The sequence below is a fragment of the Idiotropiscis lumnitzeri genome, chromosome 3, assembly GCF_059441095.1.
Source record: "Idiotropiscis lumnitzeri isolate Australia: NSW breed Sydney's pygmy pipehorse chromosome 3, RoL_Ilum_1.0, whole genome shotgun sequence".
In the NCBI taxonomy this organism is placed as follows: domain Eukaryota; kingdom Metazoa; phylum Chordata; class Actinopteri; order Syngnathiformes; family Syngnathidae; genus Idiotropiscis; species Idiotropiscis lumnitzeri.
The window spans coordinates 23,943,444-23,967,605 of NC_142393.1; the positions used below are offsets into that span (position 1 = coordinate 23,943,444).

General features: G+C 40.2%; 1 protein-coding gene across 2 annotated transcripts; it reads right to left on the reverse strand.

Moving 5' to 3' along the window:
- Positions 1-10,471: 10,471 nt before the first annotated feature.
- Positions 10,472-24,146, reverse strand: LOC148340526 (natural resistance-associated macrophage protein 2-like). 2 transcript variants are annotated; one of them, XM_088291192.1, is made up of 16 exons: positions 23,778-24,146; positions 22,118-22,213; positions 20,941-21,080; positions 20,049-20,171; positions 18,860-18,979; positions 18,299-18,405; positions 18,151-18,221; positions 18,009-18,076; positions 16,775-16,930; positions 16,531-16,689; positions 16,357-16,443; positions 14,196-14,315; positions 13,974-14,123; positions 12,986-13,059; positions 12,754-12,907; positions 10,472-11,374 (listed from the first exon to the last, which is right to left on the reverse strand). In XM_088291192.1, the coding sequence occupies exons 1-16, from the start codon at positions 23,797-23,799 to the stop codon at positions 11,267-11,269; spliced, it is 1,755 nt and encodes a 584-aa protein (XP_088147318.1). In that variant the 5' UTR covers positions 23,800-24,146; the 3' UTR covers positions 10,472-11,266. The 2 variants fall into 2 exon arrangements, with proteins under 2 accessions (XP_088147318.1, XP_088147317.1); XM_088291191.1 differs by having other exon boundaries at positions 20,941-21,089; positions 23,778-24,144.
- Between the last annotated feature and the right edge of the window lie 16 nt (positions 24,147-24,162).

Here is a 24,162-nt window from a genome sequence, read left to right on the forward strand (position 1 = left end):
TTGTTTTTCTACGGTTGGCACTCGGCGGGTGCCCTGAAACCGACCAACTTTTCTGATTGGGTGAGCCATGGCGAGGGGGCGTAGTCGAGGCATTCCTCCCAGGCCTGCACGCGTCACATTCCAGCTCGACGACGAGATGCTTTCGTTTGCTAACTTGATTATTACGTCCAAAAATAAACGAATAAACAAACGACGATCGATGCTCAGCCATCCACAATTCTATCAATCTAACACCCACCCTCCCGTCCTTCATTATCTATCTATCTATCTATCTATCTATCTATCTATCTATCTATCTATCTATCTATCTATCTATCTATCTATCTATCTATCTATCTATCTATCTATCTATCTATCTATCAATCTATCAAATGTAGAAACGTATTAAATATGAATATTCAGACTGTGATCTACTAATAATATCCATCCATTATCCGAGCATCTTTACCTCACGAGGGTCGCGGGCGTGCTGGAGCCCAACCCAGCCGTCTTCGGGCAAATAAAATAAATATACCGCGGTAGGAAAATATACTTTTACTTCCTCTTACTCCTTTTTCGATATCTGTTGAATTGATTATATGTAATTCTGGTTTTGCTCAGTTTTTTTCTTTATTTTTTGATGGTATTAATATATCTTTTCACAAATTACTGTATTGTACTGTACTTTTATTTGTACGCATGTTTGGAATAAATGGTTTAAAAAATAATTTAATGGATTTAATTAATTCTATCTATCCATCTACAGCAGCTATCCATCTACAGTATTTGCACTACAAATCAACCAGTGTTAAAAGTTTGGGGACAGTGTGAAAAACAGAATGTCTGTGTTGTGTCAACACCACTCAGGTAATAAAATAGCCAGTGTTGTCCAAAATTTAACACTGATATGTTGTTAAAATGGGGTGTCACCTGGAGTCAACCCTTATTGGTGTCTATTTGAAATTGAAACCACACTCGCATGCAAGTTGACTGGTTAGAGTTGAGAACATTTTCTTCAGCATCACTTTGCTCCCGCTTGCAAGACGGAATCATACTATAGATATTAAAAAATAGAGGGTCAAGTACCGATCCTTGCGGAACTCAACATGTAGCATTACAAAGCTCAGAAGTCGCAATACCATAAAATACATGGTGAATCATCTCTTGAGAGGTAAGAACTAAACCAAGATTGTGCTGAGCCTGAAATACCAACACGTTTGTTAGGGGATCTAATAGTATGTTATGATCAACGGTGTTAAAACAGCGCTAAGACAGAGTAATATTAGTATCGATGGGGTGTCGGAGACCATAGTTAGGAGAAGATCATTATTCACTTTGGCGAGGGCTGTCTCAGTAGAGTGGTCAGGGTTAAAACCTAAATGAAAAAGTTCTAATTGACTGTTAGCGACCATGTAATCATTAAGCTGTTTGTTGCGCAATGACTTTTTCACAAATATTCGCGATAAACGGAGGATTTGAAAATGGTCCATAATTATAGAGACTCTTTAAGTCGTGGTTTGGCGAATAGCTGTCTTAAAAGCGGCTGATACAGTGCCAGAGAGGAGTGATAAATCAATATTTAAGATGGAAGGTCCGAAGATCTTAAGTAATTCTTCAAGTTCACCAGGAAGCAGGTCGAGCATTTTTTTTTTTTCCAAATGAGAGATTTTTGTCAGACAGCCTTAATTCCCCTATTAACATCAGTAATGGTGGGATTCCCCCAAACAGTGAAATAAGAGACTGGCTGATGATGTGACCATGTTCTACTGCAAATTTGAAAAGGAAAATTACATCCATCCATCACTACCACCGGGTTACTGATGGTGTAGTGGTACACTCGCCCGAGTTGAGTGCGGGCAGCGTGGGTTCAGTTCCCACTCAGTGATGGTGTCTATGTCTACCCTGTGACTGGCTGGCGACCAGTTCAGGGTGTAGTGCGCCTTTTGCCCGTAGTCAGCTGGGATAGGCTCCAGCACCCTCCTGCGACCCTGTACAGGATAAGCGGCGTGGATAATGACATGACATGACATCACTACCACCACCAACTACCACATTCACACCCCAGACTTCGTCCCCAGCCCTGAAGCTCCATGAACTGGACATGAGATGGCTTGTCAACCTCCTACCTGACACTCTGCGCCGACAAGATGGCTCCGGTCTTCACTCAGATCTTCAACAGATCCCTGGAGTTGTCTGAGGTCCCATCCCTCTTCAAACAGTCTACCATCATCCCAGTCCCCAAGAAACCTTCAACGGGACCACCTAAAGAACATCACCGGACCCCGACTGGACCCCCTACAGTTTGCCTACCGGCAAACAGGTCAATGGACGACACAGTCAACATAGGTCTGCACTACATCCTGGAGCACTTCAATGTCACAGAGACCTACGCAAGAATCCTGTTTGTGTACTTGAGCTCTGCGTTCGATACCATCATCCCGGAACTCCTTTCCTCCAAGCTTCTCCAGCTCATTGTGTCTCCCGCCATCTGCCAGTGGATCTACAGCTTCCTGACAGGCAGGACACAACGGGTGAGGCTAGGTGGGGGACAACCTCAGCAACACACACACCACCAGCACTGGGGCCCCAATTGGATGCGTCCTTTCGCTGCTGCTCTTCTCCCTGTACACCAACAACTGCACCTCAACGCACCCAGCTGTCAAACTTCTGAAGTTTGGAGACGACACCAGTCATTGGCCTAATCACAAACAGTGATGAGTCTGTGTACCGACAGGAAGTGGAGTTGCTGGCGTACTGGTGCAGCCAACAACACCTGAAACTGAACACCCTCAGGTCTGTAGAGATCATCGTGGACTCCAGGAAACATCCTTCACCACTGCTGCCCCTCATTGTCCAACTGCCCTGTGTCAACCATCAAGATCTTCAAGATCATGGGAATCACAGTGTCTCAGGACTTGAAATGGGAAGCCGACATCATCTCCATCCTGAAAAAGGCCCACCAAAGGGTGCTGAGGAAACACAGCCTGCCACAGGAGCTGTTGAGACAATTCTACATAGCAGTCATCGAATCAGTCCTGTGTTCGTCCATCACAGTCTGGTTCGGTGAGCCATAAAAAAGGACAAGATCCGATTGCAACGGATAGTTAGGACGGCAGAAAAAAAAATCATTGGTACCTCCTTCCCACTCTTGATGACTTGCACACATCAAGAACTAAGACAAGAGCACAGAAAATTATCCTGGATCCCCTACACCGTGGTCATCATCTCTATAGAGTAATGGTATGACATAGCAGTGGTATAAGGTAATACCATTACATTCATATTTGAGGTTTTCTCTGTCCCATGTCAGTACCAAATCTAACGTAGTATAATTTTTCTACGTTGCTTCGTCTATTATCTGCGTGAAACCAAAAGTATCAATTGTTGTCTGAAAGGCAACAGTAAGTGGTCTGATGGGGAATCCCTATGAATATTAAAGTCACCCATAAATAATATATTATCTGCGTGAGTCACCAAGTCAGCCACAAGTTCAGAAAATTCATTCAATAAGCCAAAGTAAGGGCTTAACACTGCGAGTGCCCAGAGGGACACTTTTGGTCATCAGAACTGGCGCTGCGGGATGAAAATTACGAGGACGTGCAATATGTGAAATCATAGAGTTTGGAAGCCAAGCCTCATTTAGAGGTAAAAACTTAGTAGCTTTAAGGATTTTTTAAGATTTTGGTCACTAATGAGGTAATTAAACAGCAGAGCTTTTGAGGATCATGATCTAATATTGATAAAACCGAGTTTCAAGTCGTTAGTAGTAGTAGTAGACTGATCTGAGCTATTTGCAGGACTCCAAGTCATACTATTAGTAAGATTGGGTTGCCTGGGTCTCAAATTGTACTTCAACCTACCATAGATGCAGCGGGAGGTTACAACCGTAGCAATCTGATCGTTATTTGTCAGCTCTCGAGTACTTTTATTGGGAACAAGCACCATGTCATCAATAACCGAGAAAGAATGCCTAAACTCATTGTTTTGTTAAGTTTCTTAAGTTGCAAATGTGCCATCACCTCCCTGAGCCAGTGTTGATGCACGAGACGAACAGTCAACTTCCAATTGAACAGGATAAAGCTTCCAGCCAATAAAGAGAAAAAGGCCATTGCATCAGATTGAGCGACACATACAGTTACTCTGTAAGGTGACTCCAAATAACCAAACCAAAAATCAAAGTATCGGGGCTAATCTCTTTGCTGCAAATAAAAGAAAAGGTCTCACTTAACTTTGTTTTGGTTTTACTGTTTTGTGCATTTTACTGTCTTCATCATTAAATTGTTTTATTTTTTGTTCTTGTATGACTTAATTTTGCTCCATATACAGCACTTTGTTTACATTGGTGGTTGTCTTAAAGAGCTTTATAAATACAGTCGAGTAGATTGGGTAATGTTGTTACGATGGGTTTTGATGATAAACTGAATGTACTGTTATTGGTGCGTCTTGGCCTGAATGTATTATTGGCTTGATTGGCTGTTTTTTGAAAATTATGAAAGAACATACATTGTGGGTTATTTCTGTATTATATGAGCTGTTTTGAATGGATTTAATATGAGACATTTGTTTTGAATTGAAATCTTATGTTTAATTGAATGTAGTGAAGCATGGGGTATTTTTCCTCACATTGTACAGTGTTGAGGCATCAACACTCATTAGTGTTAATCTAAACACTCAGAAGTGTCCTTATTACCTCACTGTCAACATTACATTTTGCTGCAGTAACACACATTGGGAGTTGTTCATTTAACACTTCGTAAATGTTACTTTAACACGGGTTAGTGTGGATGTGTATCGACACTTTGCCAGTGTGAAAATTAACACCCGAGGTGTTCAATTAACACCAACAAATTTGCAGTGTATCCATCCATCTATAGTATCTATCCATCAATCTATCCATCTATCATCCATCCATCCCTCTAGCTATCGGCATATTATGTTAACCTTGCTTGCAAGATGTATTCTCGCGGCATTTGTGAGTTCACAACCACCGAGAATGCATCTTGTCTCAGGCCCGCTGATTTTCTCCGAGCCCCACACCAATCACAAAGCAACAGTGTGATTTATGACGACCTTCATCCGCGTTTCATAGTGCATAGTGTACAATAAAAAGTGTGTTGTAGGGGCTTTCTAACAACGTTATAACTGATGACATTCATTATCCTGTCATATTATCATTGTCATATATTGAAATAGAATTTGTGAAATTGAAAAATGAAATAGTCAGCTGTTTCTACAGAAAGCCTGCTCCCAACATTAACACATTTATCACAATTATGGAAGGATTGTTTAAATCAACAAAACAAAACAAGATATCTGAGTGGATAAAATCCTTGAATTGCTGAATCCAAATAAGCATAAATCAATAAGTCTTTTTTCCAACAATACCCAAATAAGAATGCAAATGTGCCTTCATAATTATATATTTTTTATAAATATCAAAAGTAAAGTGATTAATAGAATATTAATAAATGATATGAATGATCAGCTGCCTGTCTTTATTTATGGATGTAACTGTAGAAACAAGAGGGAATTAAAGAAAATTCAATATAAACAAATATGAACTGGTGAATTTCTAGCATCTTTAAAAAAATAACTAATCTAATGAACTGGAATAGGATCAACATACACAATGAAACAATGGGTGAATAGTTGATCCAGAAAAACATGATTCACTTTGAATGATGTTTTTCAGGATGCATTTACACACATGTAATCTAGCGTTTAAAAACGGAAATCTTCCCAGACAAAATTAAACTGGCTAAGGCCAAACTGGCTTTGTATCCATGATACAAAAGTGGCAATAAATATTTGCTCACAAATTATAGACCCGTTTCCTTGTTGTCACAGTTCTCAACGATACTAGAAAAATATTTGCAATAAGACTGGATGAGTTGATTGACAAGCATAACCTACTAAATGATAGGCGCTTTGGTTTTAGATCATCTAGATCAGGGGTAGGGAACTGTGGTTCCTTGAGAGCCATATCCTGCTTGTTTTAGATGTCTCCAACCTCCAACATCCTTGATTCAAATGATTAGGATCATTTAAAGCTTCTACAGAGCTTGCTGATGAGTTGATCATTTGAATCAAGGATGTTGGAGTAGAGAAAGATCAAGAACATAGGATATAGCTCTCGAGAAAACGGTGCTCGCGGCCCTTATCTAGATCTTCGTTCATGGCTCTAATGGAGCCAGTGTGTTTAATCAATCGATTAAAAGGAAATTTTCAGTGGGTGTATTCATTCAAAAGAAGTTTTTTTCACACAATAAACAAAATGGAGCAGTTTGATGTAAGAGGGGTACCACACGTCTGGTTGAAAAACTACATGAGTAATAGGAAACAGTTTGTGCAAATGGGTTCCCATAATTCAATGTGCTTGAATATTACTTGTGGTGTACCGCACGGGTCTATCTTGGGACCCAAGCTTTCTATTTGATAGATTATTTGAAAAGGTTTTTGCAGATGTCACAAATATTGTCTGTCCAGAAGGAGATTTGAAGCAGCTATTATTGATGGTCAAAAGTGAATTATCAAAAGTGAAAAGTTGAACTGAAACTAAATGATCATTAAACCTTAACAAACTTAAATATATGATATTTTGATATTTGGAAATTGTCAAATTAAACATTAAGTTTGCTTGAAACCTGAGTTTCCGTTCATTTGAATGACCAGCAGCCGCCACACGCACGCACGCATGTACTTACTTTATGGTGTGTATGAGTGAAAACTACTTTCCATATTGGAATGAGGCTGGAACGTAACAAACTGAGAAACATTGAAGCGTTATGAATACTTTTCAGATGCAATCTGTTTAATATAATCCACCCAAGACAACTCTCAGTGTGAGGCTTAGGGTGTGTGTGACAAATTGAGTGTGCGTGAACGACTGACACATGCTTGGGTCACGCCTTTTGCCATAACAGTCTCGGATCGGCTATTCCTGTCGCAGAGTGACAAGTTTGGAAATAATAATTTAAAAAAAATTAATTAGAAGCATTTTATGGGGCCAGATAAGGAAGCGTTGCTGCCAGTGTGTGCCTACGGCCCCTCAGACCACCACCAAACATTCACACCCAGCCATACACCAGTGTGAGTGGGAGTGGATGCAATTTGGATGAAGTGTCTTGAACAAGGACACAACGACGCGGGAATTCAATTCAAGAGAGCGGAATTCCAACAGCCAACCCTCTGGTTACTAAAAAAACACGCTCTACCTCCTGAGCCTCGGCGGCCCCTACAAGAAATGTTGAAGGAGGGGTAATTATGTAGAAAAGGGGTGTCAAACATTTTTGTTGAGGGTCGCATCATAGTTATGGTGTCCTTCAGAGGGCCGTTATTACACTGAACCAATATGAATATATGATCGCCTTGTATCGCATATAATGAGTTTTGAAATCAGAAGCAAATAAATAATTGTTTATTCTACTATTTTTGTATTTATTTAAAAGTACGCCTCAGTGATAAATAATGCTTGCAATGTCTCACATCTCAGTGTTGTTAAAAGTGGAGACAAATTGCAAGAAGCATGAAGTCGACACACATGCTTGGCATTCACGGGCCATGTAAAATGATGTCGCGGGCCGGATCTGTTCCCAGGGTCTTGAGTTTTGACACCTAAGGTATAACATGTCTAAATAAGGGGGAAAATAAAATCGGTGAAAATGAAATTTTGGGGGATGTGGGAATTCTTGGTGATGAATTTTGAAGGGGAAGATGTGGAACGTCTACCTCGGAATGAATGAGGATTTTTTTTGGGGGGTGGGATTCTGAACTTTAGGAATGAGAAAAATAACACCCTGACTGGTGTGAATTTTGGGAATGATGAAGTTGGTATAGTTTGAATTCATTGAGAAATGTGGAAGAAAAGAAATGTTAAAAAAAAGTGTGGAGAACAATAATCCTAATGTTTTTGGGTACAGAATATCATGCGTATGTGTGAATGCCTTCAGCATAAAGTTTGAAAAAAAATTAGTTTAATGCCAGACAATAATGCAACAACTGAAAAGGAACCACTCGCTGAGAATGGCTGGGATGGTGGGGTCGCCAGTCATGTGATTTGCTGAAAGAGAACACCCACTATTGACAACACCCCAGCCCCCCCATTTCACCTCCCCCACCAGCACCACCCCCAATTCCCGGGCCTGCCCAGAGTAGCCTCTGCTGGAAGTTTCCAGGAAAGGGGCCTAGTGGACAGGCTGTGAGGCCTCAGCGGGGAGACATTTGGCTCATTGAGAAAAACAAAAACACACAGGCGGGAAGACTCTCCCTCTTACATAAGTCAGCCTCCATGACAGGAGAAAAAAAAAAAACAACAAAAAAAACTGAAAAACCCGTCCGGCTGCCACTCCTCAGCTCACTTGAGTGCTTAGCGACCGGAATGCGATCAAAACTGAAAGAGGCGAGGCCAAATCACAATTGCACAATCGTGTGCTGCCGCTTCCATTATTAACTGATTGGAATGCGACAAATTTGTCAAAAGCAGCGACAACGACATTTCTGAGCAAGTGTTGCGACATATCCAACAGAATGGAAGCCTCATTCCGTTCGGCTCGCGTGCCCTAAGTGATCGGCAGTCGCGCCACGTGAAATACAGTAGTGCCTTGAGATAAAAATTAAATTTATTCCGTGGTCACACTTAAAAACAACTCAAATTGAAATCATCTTTGACTATTGACATGGAATTAAATGTCATTAATTTGTTCCATCCCTACCTCACCAAAAACAAACACTTTAATGAAGACAAATAGTACTCAACAATATTGTACTTTATAAACACATGCATAATAACATAATAAAATAGAATGTAGAGCATTAAACAGTTTGGGGATCATGAGTTCATGTCGTAAACCAATTCAACGTGCTTTGCCTGCTTTGGCCACCAGGAGGCAGTATAATACTGTCATGCAGACAAATGAAGAATCCTCTTTGTATTGTACTGTATAACTCACTAGTAATACAAGCCATATTTCATCTGAAATACAGACAGTGTACGTCATCTTTGGTGTATATTAAGTTTCAGAGTAAACTTCAGCTGAGAGCTGTGTCATGTAAAGGGGAGGAGCAACAGGTTGGCGGCCCTGGGCATCCAACTGAGTGGGGTCATTCAGTCCCACTCCCCATCGACCGAAAAATTTCGATGATGACTATTCCAAGTGGACAAACCTTTGTACATATGCCAATACAGTGACAACTGTCTTTCTTCAAGCCCACTTGAAATTTACTCCAAAACGAAACATGAAAGAGAACTACATGTGTATTTAAAACAACTACATTGCTTCACCTTTAAGTTAACTAGCTAAATGCCAGTTGTGACACATAACGTGAAATACCATAAACATGCTAACAACACGTATCTATGTGGTGTTTTAACCCCTTAAAGGTGAAGTAATTCCCTTAAAATGTATTTGCAATAAAGTGTTGTATGTGCCGTCCCTCGTCCAAACATGGCTCAGCTTCAGAAAACAGGTGAGCCGTGAATGGTCATTACCTGAGCCCTGAGCAACTGTGACGTTTCCAGTTGACATAAGTGACAAAATGGCCGCCCCCTAAGATGGCTCAAAACAGGTGGATTTTACTGCTAAATTCATATATTGCAAAAGCAATATTAATCAGAATGCCATCCTTCCACTAGTGGACCTGCAGGGAACATATTCTTGTAAAGACAATTTTTGGGTTGTCTTCCCCTTTAAGCAACATCAAATGGAGACAGCAATATTCACAGACATTAATTAGCCTCTGCACAGAATGACAAAAATTTAATACAGAACACAAGCACAGTTTTGTGCTTGTGTCACTTGGACGCCAAGTCAGCCAACGTCAACATTATTTTAACACGTTTGTCACATTTATGTTCAGATTTAGCTAGATGTTGGTTGGATGCAAGTCATTTAACTCAAAAGTGTGTGTTATTAATAGTATCATTAGTCCATTCCTCTGAGCATACACTGCCCCCATGTGGACAAAAAAGAAAGTGCGGGTCGCACAAAAAATAAAATGTCAAAAATACAGTGGTGCCTTGAAATACGAGTTGTATTCATTCAATTCCATGCTTGTAGCTCAAATCACTATCATCTCAAATCCTCTTTCCCGATTACAATGAATGGAAATGTCATTCATCTGTTCCAGCCTAAAAAATGTGTTTCATGAGGAAAATAGCACTCAATAATATTATGCTTCCACTTACACAACACCCAAAAGGAAAAATACATCACATTTACATGTTGCTGTTTAAGAGGTTGCTTGCATTGACTCGTCTTTTATGTCATCAAAATGTGTTTCCAAAGTGTTGCTAATTTTTTTTTAACTGAATAAGAAAAACACTGAATTAAGTGGAAAATAAACCTAATTTCTACTTCTTTTTTTTTTTCCGGATTAAACAAGAAATGTTGAATGCCAGATTTATATTAAACAGCTTTACCCCAGCAGAATTTTGAAGCCAATCGCCGAGTTAAAAAAAAAAAAGAGAGAACCGATCACCAAGCCAATCAGAAGATGGACCAATCATTCAATTTTATTTAAACAACTCTTTAATTTAATGTACAGTCGACCACGATGGCAGCACAGAACGTCCCTGGAGTGAACAAGATTGTGTTTCAATGATGTCATTGATCGATCAGCAAATTACAACATTACAACTTACATAAAATACAAAACACTTGCCGATCAAATCCGTTTCAAGTCTGTTCACCACTATAGTAACTGTGACAGTTTATTTATGTATGTATACGTACTTTAAAAGCGGTGCTGGCCTATGGAGTGTGATGGAAATGAAAATGTGAGAACATATTATTGGCTGGCTATAGCCTTTGCTACTGCGGTGTTCAGTGTCTGTGACAGTTGATGACAGTGGCGGGTGTACAAATAAATAATTTTTTTTGTGATTGTATTTTGTTATGGTTTGTTTAACAGAGTGACTGAGAGCGCGCCTGCGGCTTTCATCCTCCCTCTAACTAAACTATATGTGATGGATTACAATCCATTCTAACAAGTGGTGGTAGGATAGATCCTACTAGCTAACAGTGTATGCTTTACCAAAGATATACATTTGAGGAACTGTAACTGTATGATGAAAATAATCTGAAATTTCACTGAACCACGATATAGCGAGAGATGACTATGCAGATAGCTGTAAACTTTACTTAAGTACAGTATCTGTACTGCACTGTGGACTTCATGGCATTGCTTCTTGCCAATCAAAGCTTGTTCAGGAATTGAGTTCCAAGAGTCCAACTTACAAAACATGACCTGTGAGGCGACCTTCGACTTGATCAAACACATACTATGACATCTAGGAATCAAACTCCGGCTGCGGTTCAATAAGGATGCTGGCGTCGTTCCTTGTGCGGCCGCTCAGATCCAGGCAGGGCACTCCCAGAGCGATCAAGCACAACCACGCCTGCAAACAACAAGAAGAACTCAAGAGAAGCGCAGCGACAGATGGCCACAGTTTAAAATGCGGACTTTTTGCAGCTTGCATTTCTACCAGTTGGGGGCGCACGGCCAGCAAAGCTTTTCAGCGTGGGACCATCAAATGTAAGAGGTTTGGTCAAACACTGCCCTCAGGAGTTTTGTGTTTCATCGCAAGTCATCAAATGTCCCCGCCATGCTAATTTGAAACATTTCAAATTCAGTGTTGCCTATCTGTCTTTCGCAATTCTCAACCTTTATTGAGCCAAGGTACATATTTGACATAAAAAAGAATACACAAGACAGCACTGAAATAATCACAAAAAGTAATGAAGACCCATCAAGTTGAGTTTGTCAGTGTGAAATAGTTTAACGCTTTGCCATTATTCTGTTGTATGAATGGCAACCGGTGGATCAGCAAGTTAATCTTGTCATCTAGTGGACAAGCCTTTAATTCTTCTGCCTGTCACAATATTGTAATGCAAGTTTCAGACTGAATGGAAAATATCACACCCTACTGCACCGTGCCGCATGTCTTGCGTGTTTCTTTTCAGGGGGGACTATATGGACATTGCGTCGCGCAGAGAGGAATCTGACAGAAAAAAAAGCTTGAACATCACTAGTAAATTGGTCCCACAAACAACAATATTGTCCCACATTGTTTTTATTTACCACGTTGTGTCTGTTTTGTGGCTGCTTGCTGCGCGCACCTGTGACATAGTGCATAAAGTAAATAGCAATCTTCCTCTGTTTTCCAACATTGCCGTTCTTATTAGGGCTAAGGCTTAATTTGATATTTTTTCAATGTAATTAAGTATTTTAACTCAGTTTTTGTAGATCAAAAATAATTTGCATATCTTGCAAAGCCAAATTCAAACACTGTACATCTTTAGCACCCCATCTCGGAACAAAACACCCCGCTCAAGTTACCACTGGGCCTTGCAAACCAACACTGCTGGAGTGTGGTGACTGTGGGCACAACTAAATGTACTGTGGAAGTTTGGGGAATTGTTTGTCTGTAAAGATGACACCATTCAAACCGTATTCAAGGATCAATGAAAGCTATTAGAACATTCTTTGAATTAAAATATACGTCATATTTGGTGATTGTACATTCATTCCAAGGTATTATTCAATATCTCTTACAAGCTTCTCTAAAAACTAGTTGAAAAAAGGTGATTCATTGCAATTATTTACGGATTGTTTGCGATTAATTAGTGAAAAAATGTAATTGCTTCACAGGACTAGTTCTTCGACCAGACATCTACCAATTTGACACTCCTAAAAATTTTCCATCTTGTTACGTGACAATGGCTTCAGCGACTGAATTTTCTAAATATGCATCGAGTACTAGGCAATGTTACTTACCAAGTATCCCACAAATGCCAGATATGCTACAGACAGCAAAGCGGTCAGCACGTAGAGCCACACGCTGCTGAGCATTTCCACGTAAAGCACCACAAAGTACATGTTGATGGCACACACTATCAAGATGACTATGCCGCCCCAGATCTTAAACAACCTGTAGGAACAAGGTGGCTTCGGAATTTGCTTTCCAACGGAAGCGATCCAATATTGATGGTGGAGGCGGCGAACTCACAATCCGTTGGCAAAGTCCTTCATGAGAGATGGCAAACTGGTGAACGTTAGGATTGGGATGAGGGCGAATGGAAGCTGTGAGACACAAAGAAAATGTATTCACGCCATTTGCTTTTGGGGAGACTGATCGTCAAAGTTTTCCCTCTGACATTCATCCATCCCTTTTCGATCATGCTTGTTCTCTTTGAGATCTCAGTGGATCTGTATTAGTCGCCAGTCAGTTGCACTTCCTTTTAATGTAATCTAAATTCATGTATATTATGACTGATATCTATGAAAACCGAGCAAAAATAGTGCAGATTTTGGGAACAAAATTGCTACAACATTCAGTGCGGATAGAGATATGCATGACGAGAAGAGTATCATGACACACTCGCCATGTCATGTCTAGCTAGTCAGTGTATTATAGATAAATGTGGACCAAAACGTCGAAAAAGTAGTGAAACATATAACGGCCGGAAATGTGCACTCAAAAGTTTAGAGACGATCAAACAAGACTGCGCTGACATTGCAGCACATGAAGCCCAATTCAGATTTTTTTGTTAAATCCAATATTTTTATATTCTCATTCAAATTACAAAAACAAATGCGACTTATAATGGGAACGGAACGCGTCTGCTGTGACATGCATGTGCAAAGCACGACGTCTAGTGACACACACCAAAATAAATTATGTCACGTCTTTACAGTAAATATGGTTCTACGTGCAGGGGCTCATCTTATCATCGCATATTGAAAGAGGTGCAAGGCAGGTGGAGGTATAAATATTTTGAACTGTCTTCGGTACAACTCATTGAGCATTTTAGGTTCATTCTGAAATTTTACTGAAATGCCCAATATATCCCCAATCTTTTGGATATAGTGTAAGAAATAATATCAAAGCAAAACTTGTCTACTCCAATTACATGCAATAAGAACAATTGGAAATGTCTTCCTCAGCTTCACCACTATGAGCAACAAGACAGAATTTTGTTTTAGCAAAGAGTGACCTGTATGCTCTGCAGCACGTTGAGGAAGTCGTTCATGCCAGTTAGATGCTGCACGTCCTGAAAGATGGCAACCAGCAGAGTGGGCACGATGGCCAGGGAGCGGGTCAGCGTCACCCGAGCGAAGCGGGACCAGCGCAAGTTCAAAAATCCCTGCAGGATTAAAAGATGTCATAACTGTGCAAACAAGAAAACTGTCAAAACATACTCAACTTGTGCACTAACCTCCATGACAAACTGGCCCGAGTATGTTCCCGTCATGGTGGAGCTCTGACCGGCTGCCAGGATGCCAACAGCCCAGATGTAGAGGGCCGCCGGCCCAAAGAAACAGCCCAGTACCACTCCCTGGAAACAAAAAGAGGCTTCAAGCTCTGTCATACCACTCCTAGCTAAAGTTTGTTTTTTAACGAACCACATCGTAAAGATAATTACCCATTATGTATTTAAAACAACCACACAAATAAATGAATTAGTTAATGCTAGTATATAATAGGAAACACCACTGAGATGCTGACGGGCAGTTTTACAACTGTTTAACAAAGGCAACTTGAAATAAACGGTACAACACATGTAGGCAGACAATATTACAAAAATCACAGGCACATATTCTTTGTCCTCTGCGCAGAATGATTATTACTGTCGCAAACTCAGTCTCTCTTCTTCAATTGTGTTTGTATTATACTACCGCCCGGTGGCCATGTTGGGCACACCAATTAATGTTAAAAAGTTGTGATTATTATCATGACTTAACATTGATTAGAAATTGCCAGTTATAAAGCATCTGTACTGAAAACTAAGATTAACAGCAAGTACTTCAAGATATGATCAAAGTGATTATAATAAACTTGTTTTTTTTTAACTCAAAAGTACTACAACAATGAACTACTAAAAAGGAGCATTCAGGAATGATGAATATGACTAAAAATACAAATGTTATAATTTTCAAATTATGATTACCGATGTCAAAATCACATGCTGGTGCGGCACAATTATATTGGATTGGAATGTACATGATACGCAGTCAAATAAATAAAAAAATTTAAAATTAACCAATGTCAGACGTGTATGCGTCTGTTGTTTTTTTTTTTTATTTATCGGTCCAAGTGTTTGCTTGTGTGGGGCCTGCGTGTGACATGGAAATTATGTTCTCGATGCCGATTGGCTGTCACCGACGAGGTTCAGACTGACCCACGTGGATCGGCCAGAATTACTGAAGGGAACTTAGTGATGGACTGACGATGGCCACCTGTTTGTTGATATGATTGAACTGAATTGTTTTGCTACTTGCCTGAAACACGATTCAAAATTGATTTTCCGTCAACCCATTAGGCAGTGTCTATGAACATTAAAAACGGAAATATCAATGGCATCCGATTCACGGAAAAAGACGATTAAGTTATGAAAATAATGACATAGCTTGTTTGCCGCCTGCCATATTGGAAATTTTTGACCAGCTTATGTACCGTATTTTCTGGACTATAAACCGCACCAGACTATAAACCGCAGTTTGCGATGTTGAAAAAAAAAGTTTTTTACAGCATGTACAGAAAAATTTTGTACTGTGAATGCACATAAAGGTACATAAACAGATTCTTAAAACAGTGCCTTTTAACACGGCAACAACTTTGCTTATTAAAACTGGGCAGACCAAAGAGAAAAAAATTAAATCTAGATTCATTTTGCGTATTTTCTGAACTATAGAGCGCCACTAGTGAAAGAAAAATCCACAGAAAAGCCGCACGGTTGTATTAGCCGCATGGTTCAAAATCGAGGAAGTAGCATCTTGTAGACCGGAAAATACGGTAATAACTGTGATGTGTTCCGTGCTGTAACGCGCTCCTTTTCATTTTGTACGTGTTTCCTGGTCTATTATACTACACAAATGTCATCTGGCGTCGACTAGTATTGCTGTAATTTAGATGGCACTCCTAACTATCTCAGGTTTTATATTCTTCTTTTGAGAAAGAAAACAAAGACATTTGTTGCGAAAGTGAGGCACGTCACGGTGATTACGGACACAGGTCAAAATGTCCTTTGCCTAATATAGGAGCCATTGATATTTGCAGTTTTAATTTTCAGACATTCTGCCAAATAGAATGAACCTCATCTAGCCCAACATAATTTCCTCAGTTGTCACGGTCACATAAGCCGTAGGATGTATTTGCATGAGACAAAATTGCTTCCTTTAAAATGAAGTGACTTAGTAAATATTAAGTGTTCTATCATGCATTTTCATTTGTGTAATTTGGCAGAAAAAAAGATCATCGCCCTTTAATAAAGATAGCGCGGACCAATTTGAAATTGTGAAAAAAATTGCACAATGTATTCTTGATATCTCCCAAGTATTTTGTTCATGTGTGAGAAAACAACTGTGAATGTACTGTACCCCTTTGTAGATGTCCACTTCTAGAGTGTGGTTGTTGAGAGGGAACAAGTGTGTGTGAGGGCTCCCTGTTTGGTTGCACACACTGTTCTGAAATGAAAACGCCAAACAACCTAAGTAAAAAGCCAGAGAAAGCAAAGAACGCCACATCAAGTGCAAATTGGTGGAGAAACTTACCACTTGTGCATTTGTGCGGTCGTAAAAGGCCTCTGCGAAGATGGCCACCACAAACACGTTAATGATGAAGGACACCATCAAGGCAATGCAAGACTCGATGAAGAAGTACTTGTTGGCCTCACTGATGTGCTTCTTGCTTGACCGATCTACCTCTCGAGACTGAAAAGGACATTCGGGACCGCCCGCTTGTGAGCTGCCTGCGGCTTCACAGGAAACGAGCGCAGGGCATCCACGACAACGTTACCTTGACGAGAGCAGAGTGGAGGTAAATGTTGTGGGGCATGATGACGGCGCCCACGATGCCCACCGCCTGACCGAGCTGGACGGCGCCGCAGCCTTGGCAATACGGCACGAACATCCCCATCAGCAGCTGGCTTTGGTCGGGTCTCACGGTCACATACTAGTGGAGAGGAGGAGAAATGAGACATACTTGGGGCTTGTGAATCGCTCAAACAGTCAGGCCATGCAAAGGCTTTTGGCTTTTACTGGGCTCCATCAGCTACAGTAGTTTTTTTGCCTCATTGAGGCCAACGTGGCTCCCTCTAGTGGTATGTGAATCACCACTCAAGTACGGCTTTTAAGTGGTACCTTGTGATACCAGTTGAATTCGCTCCTAGGCCATGTATGGTACTCGAAATGCACGTCTCTCACATCATCTTTCCCCATTGAAATGAACAGAAATACTATTTATCCGTTACAGCTTCCACCACCAAAAACTCAAATCTTTAGAAAAAATAGCACACAATATCACTATATTATATATCATTTATCAAAAGACCCTTTGAACTTCTTAAAAATTCTGATTAAATTGATCGATGTCCTTTTATCGACTCTGCAATAAATGGGTCAGAAATCCCCCTTTTCCAAGCTATTCTCGGTGGTCTTAAATGCCATGCATCTAGAATGTTTCTAATTAGTATTCAATATGTAAATAAGCTTTGTTCTGATTGGGTCGATGTTATCCTTAATTTGAAGATGGAAAGCAGCTTTCCTCTGGTTGATCGCGGCCATGTCGGGTCTTATTATTATTGTGAAGCAGAATTGCTCAAGCGACTCAAAGCCATGCATTGAGCAATTTGGTACATGGACGTCCTGAATTGGCGAGCCTTACCAGTTTTTGAGACGGCACACGCAGTATATTGTCCTTCATTACAATTAATAAACCATAAAAAGATAGACTTCCAATTGAGAAAAAAGTGGGTAGGTACAGAAAGAAAACGTAAATTTTTTTTCCAAAAAGGCTCACTCACCTCCCATTCACTTGAATGTACCCAGCGTGAGACACATAACTGCAAACTTTGCCATTTCATCTTTCGATACGTAAATTACAAATACTATAGTTACTGTAAGTATCATTGCAAAAAAAAAAAATAAAAAACGGAATATTTTGATGGCATGAGATCTTTAAACGTTTATGAATTCATTTATTGCTGACAAATAAAACCAGAAACAAAATGTTTGCAAATAAACATTTGTACCTCGTATCCAAACGTGATGGCCATAACAGTGATGAGCAAACCGAAAAAGGCTTCCAACCTCCTCAGTCCTGCATGACAACCGGAGACAATTTTTGTTGCATGTGCATGTTTTTCGGCGTATTTTGAGAACAAAACCACATACCGTACTTGTCTAAAAAGAGGAAACAAAATGTGTCGATAATCGTGATAAGGACGCCGCCCCACAAAGGAATCCTATCAGGGGTCGTGACAACAAGCACACTGAGTGACGATTTGAGGAAAAAGAGTATCTTTTTTGTGAGAGTTCCAACCTGCCAGACGAGAGGAGATTGAAGGCGATGGCACAGCCAATCACCTCCTGCATGTCGGAGCCTATGATGGCCAACTCCACCATCAACCACAGGATGATGCGGGGCACCTGCACACACGTGCAAAAACATTATATTCTATCAGCAGTACATCGTAAGTACTTATTTGCGGAACACTGCATACCCATCTGGAAGTGTTTAATCGGGTTAGTATACGCACGCACACTTCTTTGATGGTTCCATTCTTTGTTTTTGGAGTCAACAGACTCGGCTGGACTCCCAAAATCTCTTACGTGCTTGGAACTGTGGCACCATCTAACACCACACTGTAGTTTTTTCCCACAAACATTCACAATGCCGGGGGGTGCTTCCTGATTTTTTTTTTCTACTTAACAATTTATCAAAGGCATTTTATATTGAGCCAGAGTTTAGCACGATATGTATTGATATTGAATTATCACCCAGGCCTACATATACACATACAGACGCGGTCAAATGTGGCGTGAACGGGCACATGACATGATGACCCCTGTTCTTGTTTAACAGAGATGTGAGGACACTCACGGTGCGGTAGTGGCCGTGGCAGACTTGGGCCAGGTGCATTCCAGTGACGACGCCCAGCCGGGCTGCCAGCCTCTGCAATAGCAAGCCGATGATGGTGGCCCCCAGCAACACCCACAGGAGCTAGCAAGAAACAACAGTCCAAAACTATTATTATTGAGCCCCAAAAACTCTAAGTCGCAGATTTTTTTATTGATTTTTTTTTATTCAATCCTTGAAGCAAATTTCATTGAATAATGTTGAATTTTATGGACTTGTCTCCCCTAAGACCCACAAGAACTCACAAAAATCCTGAGAAAATATCACAGAAAGTCTGCCATTTTGGTTTGAAGCAGCCATTCAAGGCTCATTTCCAGGGTGCACTCAAAAACAAATTTGTCCTTGAAATTTTGGGTGATTATGACCAACTTTAAACCTTGTATAGCATACAGATGGGCAAGGATAAATGAAATTTGTGAGTTTTTAATCATGGAGTATCAGTGGAGCATGGCGGCAACGTTTGATGACCAGATAGAGAAAATTCAAGTCAAGTCCACATTGTCAGAGTTCAATCAAATGTCTTGTGTTGACAGTTAAACTCTTTGTAAATTCATCTGCTTGAGGTTTATTTGGAATGAATCATAGTCTTTTTTTTTCTGAACACAAGCTGTCACAAGGCCACCAAAGCTGACAATATCCCTCATTGTGGCATTGTTCGTGTTAACATATATCTTTCTATATTTGTTGAAATAAATGATATTGATGTATTTAACTCTTGTCCAAAGACACCAGCCACAACTTTTTTTTTTTTTTTTTTTTTAAGCGTTTTTGGATTCAATCAATAAAATCACCAACCTGTTCTCTTACTGGATATTATGGTTTACACAAGAAGCCCGCTAACCTGTTGTCTGGATTTGGTCACGTGATCTTCAGCATATAGCAGATAGATCTTTTTTAATTACATTTAATCAATTTATTTTAATCCAATGTAAAATTTGTCTGAAACAACTGTTTTGGAGTTGTTTGTGGTAGATTTAGTTTGAGATATATATAAACTATTAATATAGGAGATTCTAAACATTTTTGGGGTGCATCAATAACTTGCAGAACCAGTTAAGGACTCAGTGCCAAAGCCTGCAGATTCAAAGGATTACTGTAGTTGATCATTTCCAGCTTTTGAGTCTCTTGCCCGTTTCAAAAAGTAGTCCTGTACCTTAAAACCAGCCTTTGCTCCAGACTGCAGGTCCGACTCGATGTTTCCTGGGTCCAGATAGGCGATGCTCATCAGGAAACCTGGACCGGTGAAGGCCCACAGCTTTCGCAGAGAAAAGCTCCTCTGCGGTTTACATAAACAAATACTGTCATACCGGTTGCACAGTCTCAGACATGACATGGGCACTCCCCCCCCCCATTGTGGTCACAATAATAATTATAACAATAATGATGATGATAACCACATTTAGGCGGAACGGAGGCCGACTGGTCATTACGACGGCCTCACAGTGCAGAGGTGCAAGGTTCAGTTCGGCCTCTTGTCTAGCTTGCATGTTCTCCCCGTGCCTGTGTGGATTTACTCCGGTTTCCTCCCACATTCCAAAGACACGCATGGTAGATTGATTGAGCTCCTCTAAATGGTCACAAGGTGTGATTGTGAGCGCGGATGGTTGTTTGATTATGTGTGCCCTCCGATTGGCTGGCAACCAGTTCAGGGTGTAGCCCGCCTACTGCCCGAAGACAGCTAGGATAGGGCGATCCTTGTGAGGAGAAGCGGAACAGATAATGGACGGATGGGTGGATAACCACCTTTATATAATGCTACAAATAATCCAAATGCTTAATTGCAGCTACAGAAAACTAATTTGCAGCCACAAAACCAGTATAATGTGCGCACTGAATCCAAATGTATTTCTTTAATATCATTCCCATTAATAATATTGGATGTCTGAAATGTCTGTTATCTTACAGTTTCTTTAATTTCTTTCTTATATCATTCATTTGTATTTCAGGTGCTAATTTTACTTATTTTGTGGTCGCAAATGAATATTCTGCATGTATAATCCCTGTCACGACAGTTGTGCCATTCATCCCATAGTTTTGTGGATTACCTCAGTGTCCTCTTGGGGCACAGGAACCGTCTCCTCCAAATAGGTACCAGAAGCGGTGCCATAGTTATGTCTGTGGAGGAACGCGCCCTCGTGCGTGTGACTCGTCTGGATCACAACCTTCTTCTCGCTGTCAGCACCCTCTGAATTGTCTCACAAACACACACACGCACACACACACTAAACTAGCATGGAGACCACCTAACGACCTACCCAACCACACCAAACCAGCAACACAAACTGTACCCCATCCATCTCTCAATGATTGGAGTTTACCGGTAATTGAAAATACAAATTAGGTTAGTCTGCCTTTCATCAAATGTGATCTCAACACAAAAACTGAGCAGTTATGACATTTTAAAGGCCAAAATTAAGTTGTCCATAGCATGTGTCTTGTGCGCTCAAATATAGAAATACTGTACGAATAACAATATGATCCAATAAAAACAAATGACAAATTTTAGGGATGTTTTGATGGTTATACATGCTACAGTATAACTGGGAATAATAAAAAAATGTCAAAACTTGAAGTCTGGTGGGACTACTGACTTGCTCAGTACTAAAGCAAGGTAGATGTCACACAAATGACTCAATCTCCATCCATGCTCAATTGAATATATTTTTGTTTCTACTGAAACAAACTGTCCAAACAATAAATGAGAGAGGGAAATGTGTGCTGTTTTTTACACATTTACATTTTCTGCCAAACATGTTTTCATATTTTAACCAAGATTACAAATTATAGCAGCTGAGATCATTTATTTTTGTTCAACAGCTGAACTGCAGTGTGTTTATTTTCTTATTCTATTCAATCAAGAGGCAATATAAATAAAGAGTCTAGTAATTTTTAAGATTGCTTAATTTTGTTTAGAATTTGAATCTTGAAAAAAATAAATAAATGCAAGTTCAATGTTTGGCATCCTCCTCTGCTTTTACTGATGTTTTGGGGCACAGGTGTCAAACGGAAGCCATGGGACCCAGATGTGGCCCACCACACCATTTTATGTGGATTGCGATAAAAATCTATTTTATGCCCATGTTCTTGTTTTGCCATAGTAATGGTATCCAGATTAAACAATTATAGTATGAAAGTCTGAATTTTGGTGTGGTGACAATACTACTTCAAGCAATTGACAGCCATCCTTTTTCTGTTATACGATATTGTTGACAAAATAGCTACCTTGTCTGTTGGTATCTCGTGGCTCATCCTCGGTGGGAACACTGGGGGGGAGAGATGAGATGTGCACATTCTCAGTTGGGAAGTCGCTCACCCTGGCTGGAATGCAAAGGTAATACTTATTAACGTCAGTCAGTATATGCACGCTCGCACGCACGCACGCACTCACTCACCAAAAAGGCTCCACAGCTATTCATCAGCTCATAAGTGATGCATCAAAACACATAATTTAGACACTTCTCTAACAACCCCAAAAGTTTTTAAATCCTGTCACACGAGGCCATACTAAATTTAGCCAAATGTTTTCAATGGACCGTTACCTATCCATAGTTATTTGCTGAATAACTCACCTAATTGCAGTTTTTCTATAACACTACGATGCCACAAGATGGTGCCAAATCCCTGGCAAATACAAAAGTAGACAAAGGTGCCAAGTACTTTATGTGGAAGTGATACATCTCAACTGAAAAATGAACGTCAATGTATGTAATGAAGATACATTTAGACTAAGTTATAAGTGGAGGTTCGAGCAGGTCTTCGCCGCATGGTCATGCACAGGCGCTGTTCCATTGCAGTTTGTCAAGATTCAATAATCTATCAGCCATTTATTTTTTTAAGGTAACGTTGCAAGATGAATTTAAATGATGTGAAGTGTTTTGAGATGATAGTTTGTGGTATATTGTTTACATTTTAAACTATTAATTAAGCAAACACTTTGGGGGTCGATGATGTGTGGTTTTTCACTGTTTGCAAATGACAGGGTATAATTTTTTTCCTCGCATTTCTCTTTGCTTTTCATGAATTCACCTCCTGATTTGGGATTATGGGGAACATACCATTAATTCTTGGCTAAAACAAACATATTTTATGGTTGTTTTGTTCTCAGAAATGCCCTTCAGTGCCACAAGATGGTTCTAAAAACCAAGCTTTAGGGGAGAGAATCTTTTTCTCCTCAAGGCTTGGTCCTTTCATTGTTTCGTGATTTATCTTTATCTTTACAGTTCCTCAGAGGTTTTATTTGTTGGCAACATCACATGTTCCATACATGACCCACAGGAACATCTGTAACTTATAACGTTCTGCATTGTTTGATTATGCAGGTTGTAATGTCCTAAACATGAGAGATTATGTTTTGACTTGACAGCTCATTGGCTGGATGCATTCATTTCACAAATGTTTCCCCCTAATATTGGCCAATTAAACAATTTATTTTTAATTTGTTAATTATTCATCACATAAAATCATCTTGGAGAAGCATTTGGTTGTTCTGCCCGGCAAAACACATCACCAGCATAGATGGATGAACAAAATTGGGAACATTTCCATTCCTAATGATCTCTGCAGCTGGATGGGAATTGCTAATTAAATGCATTTAATGCAAAAAAATGAATTAAACATTATTAAAAATACAGAATCTGATATGATATTTTGTATTTTGCTTTGAAACAGTTGGCTACTGTCTGTTTCATTATCAAAATAAAACTACTTCAGAGCGTTCACACACATTGAAAATTGAATCCCAACGTGCACCATGAACACAAAGGCTTTTCCCTTTTCAACACTTCTTTCCGCTTGGTCTAGTTTGTTATCGAGTGAAATATGTAATGAGTGGGCAAAGGAAGCAAAAAGGATAAAGGCGGAATCATCAGAATGCGAAACTTACCTGGTCGAAGGAAGGAGAACATTCCGAAAAACTTCCAGAATGTTTGTTGTTTGTGGTAATCGTTGGACGGTGGTGCAATGGGAAATTTTTGAGTTTCGGAGGAGGAGGAAGTAGAAGAACGAGTTAAGTTTGGACATCGGCCCTGAGTGAAGGTGTTCTCCCCCCGGGCGAGTAGCCTGGAAGGAGGAGGGATTGGTCACGTGGCGTGTGGACTGCGCGGGTCACTCGAGAGAGTAAAATCCCTCCCACCTTGCTTTATGGTCAACGAGAGGCGACATAAATATTGTCCAAAATGAGTCACGAAGGGGCGGACTTGTTGCGAGACGACTATTGTGACCGCTAAGTGGCGACAAACGCCGGTTTAGTTGACCGCTGCTGGTTTCTT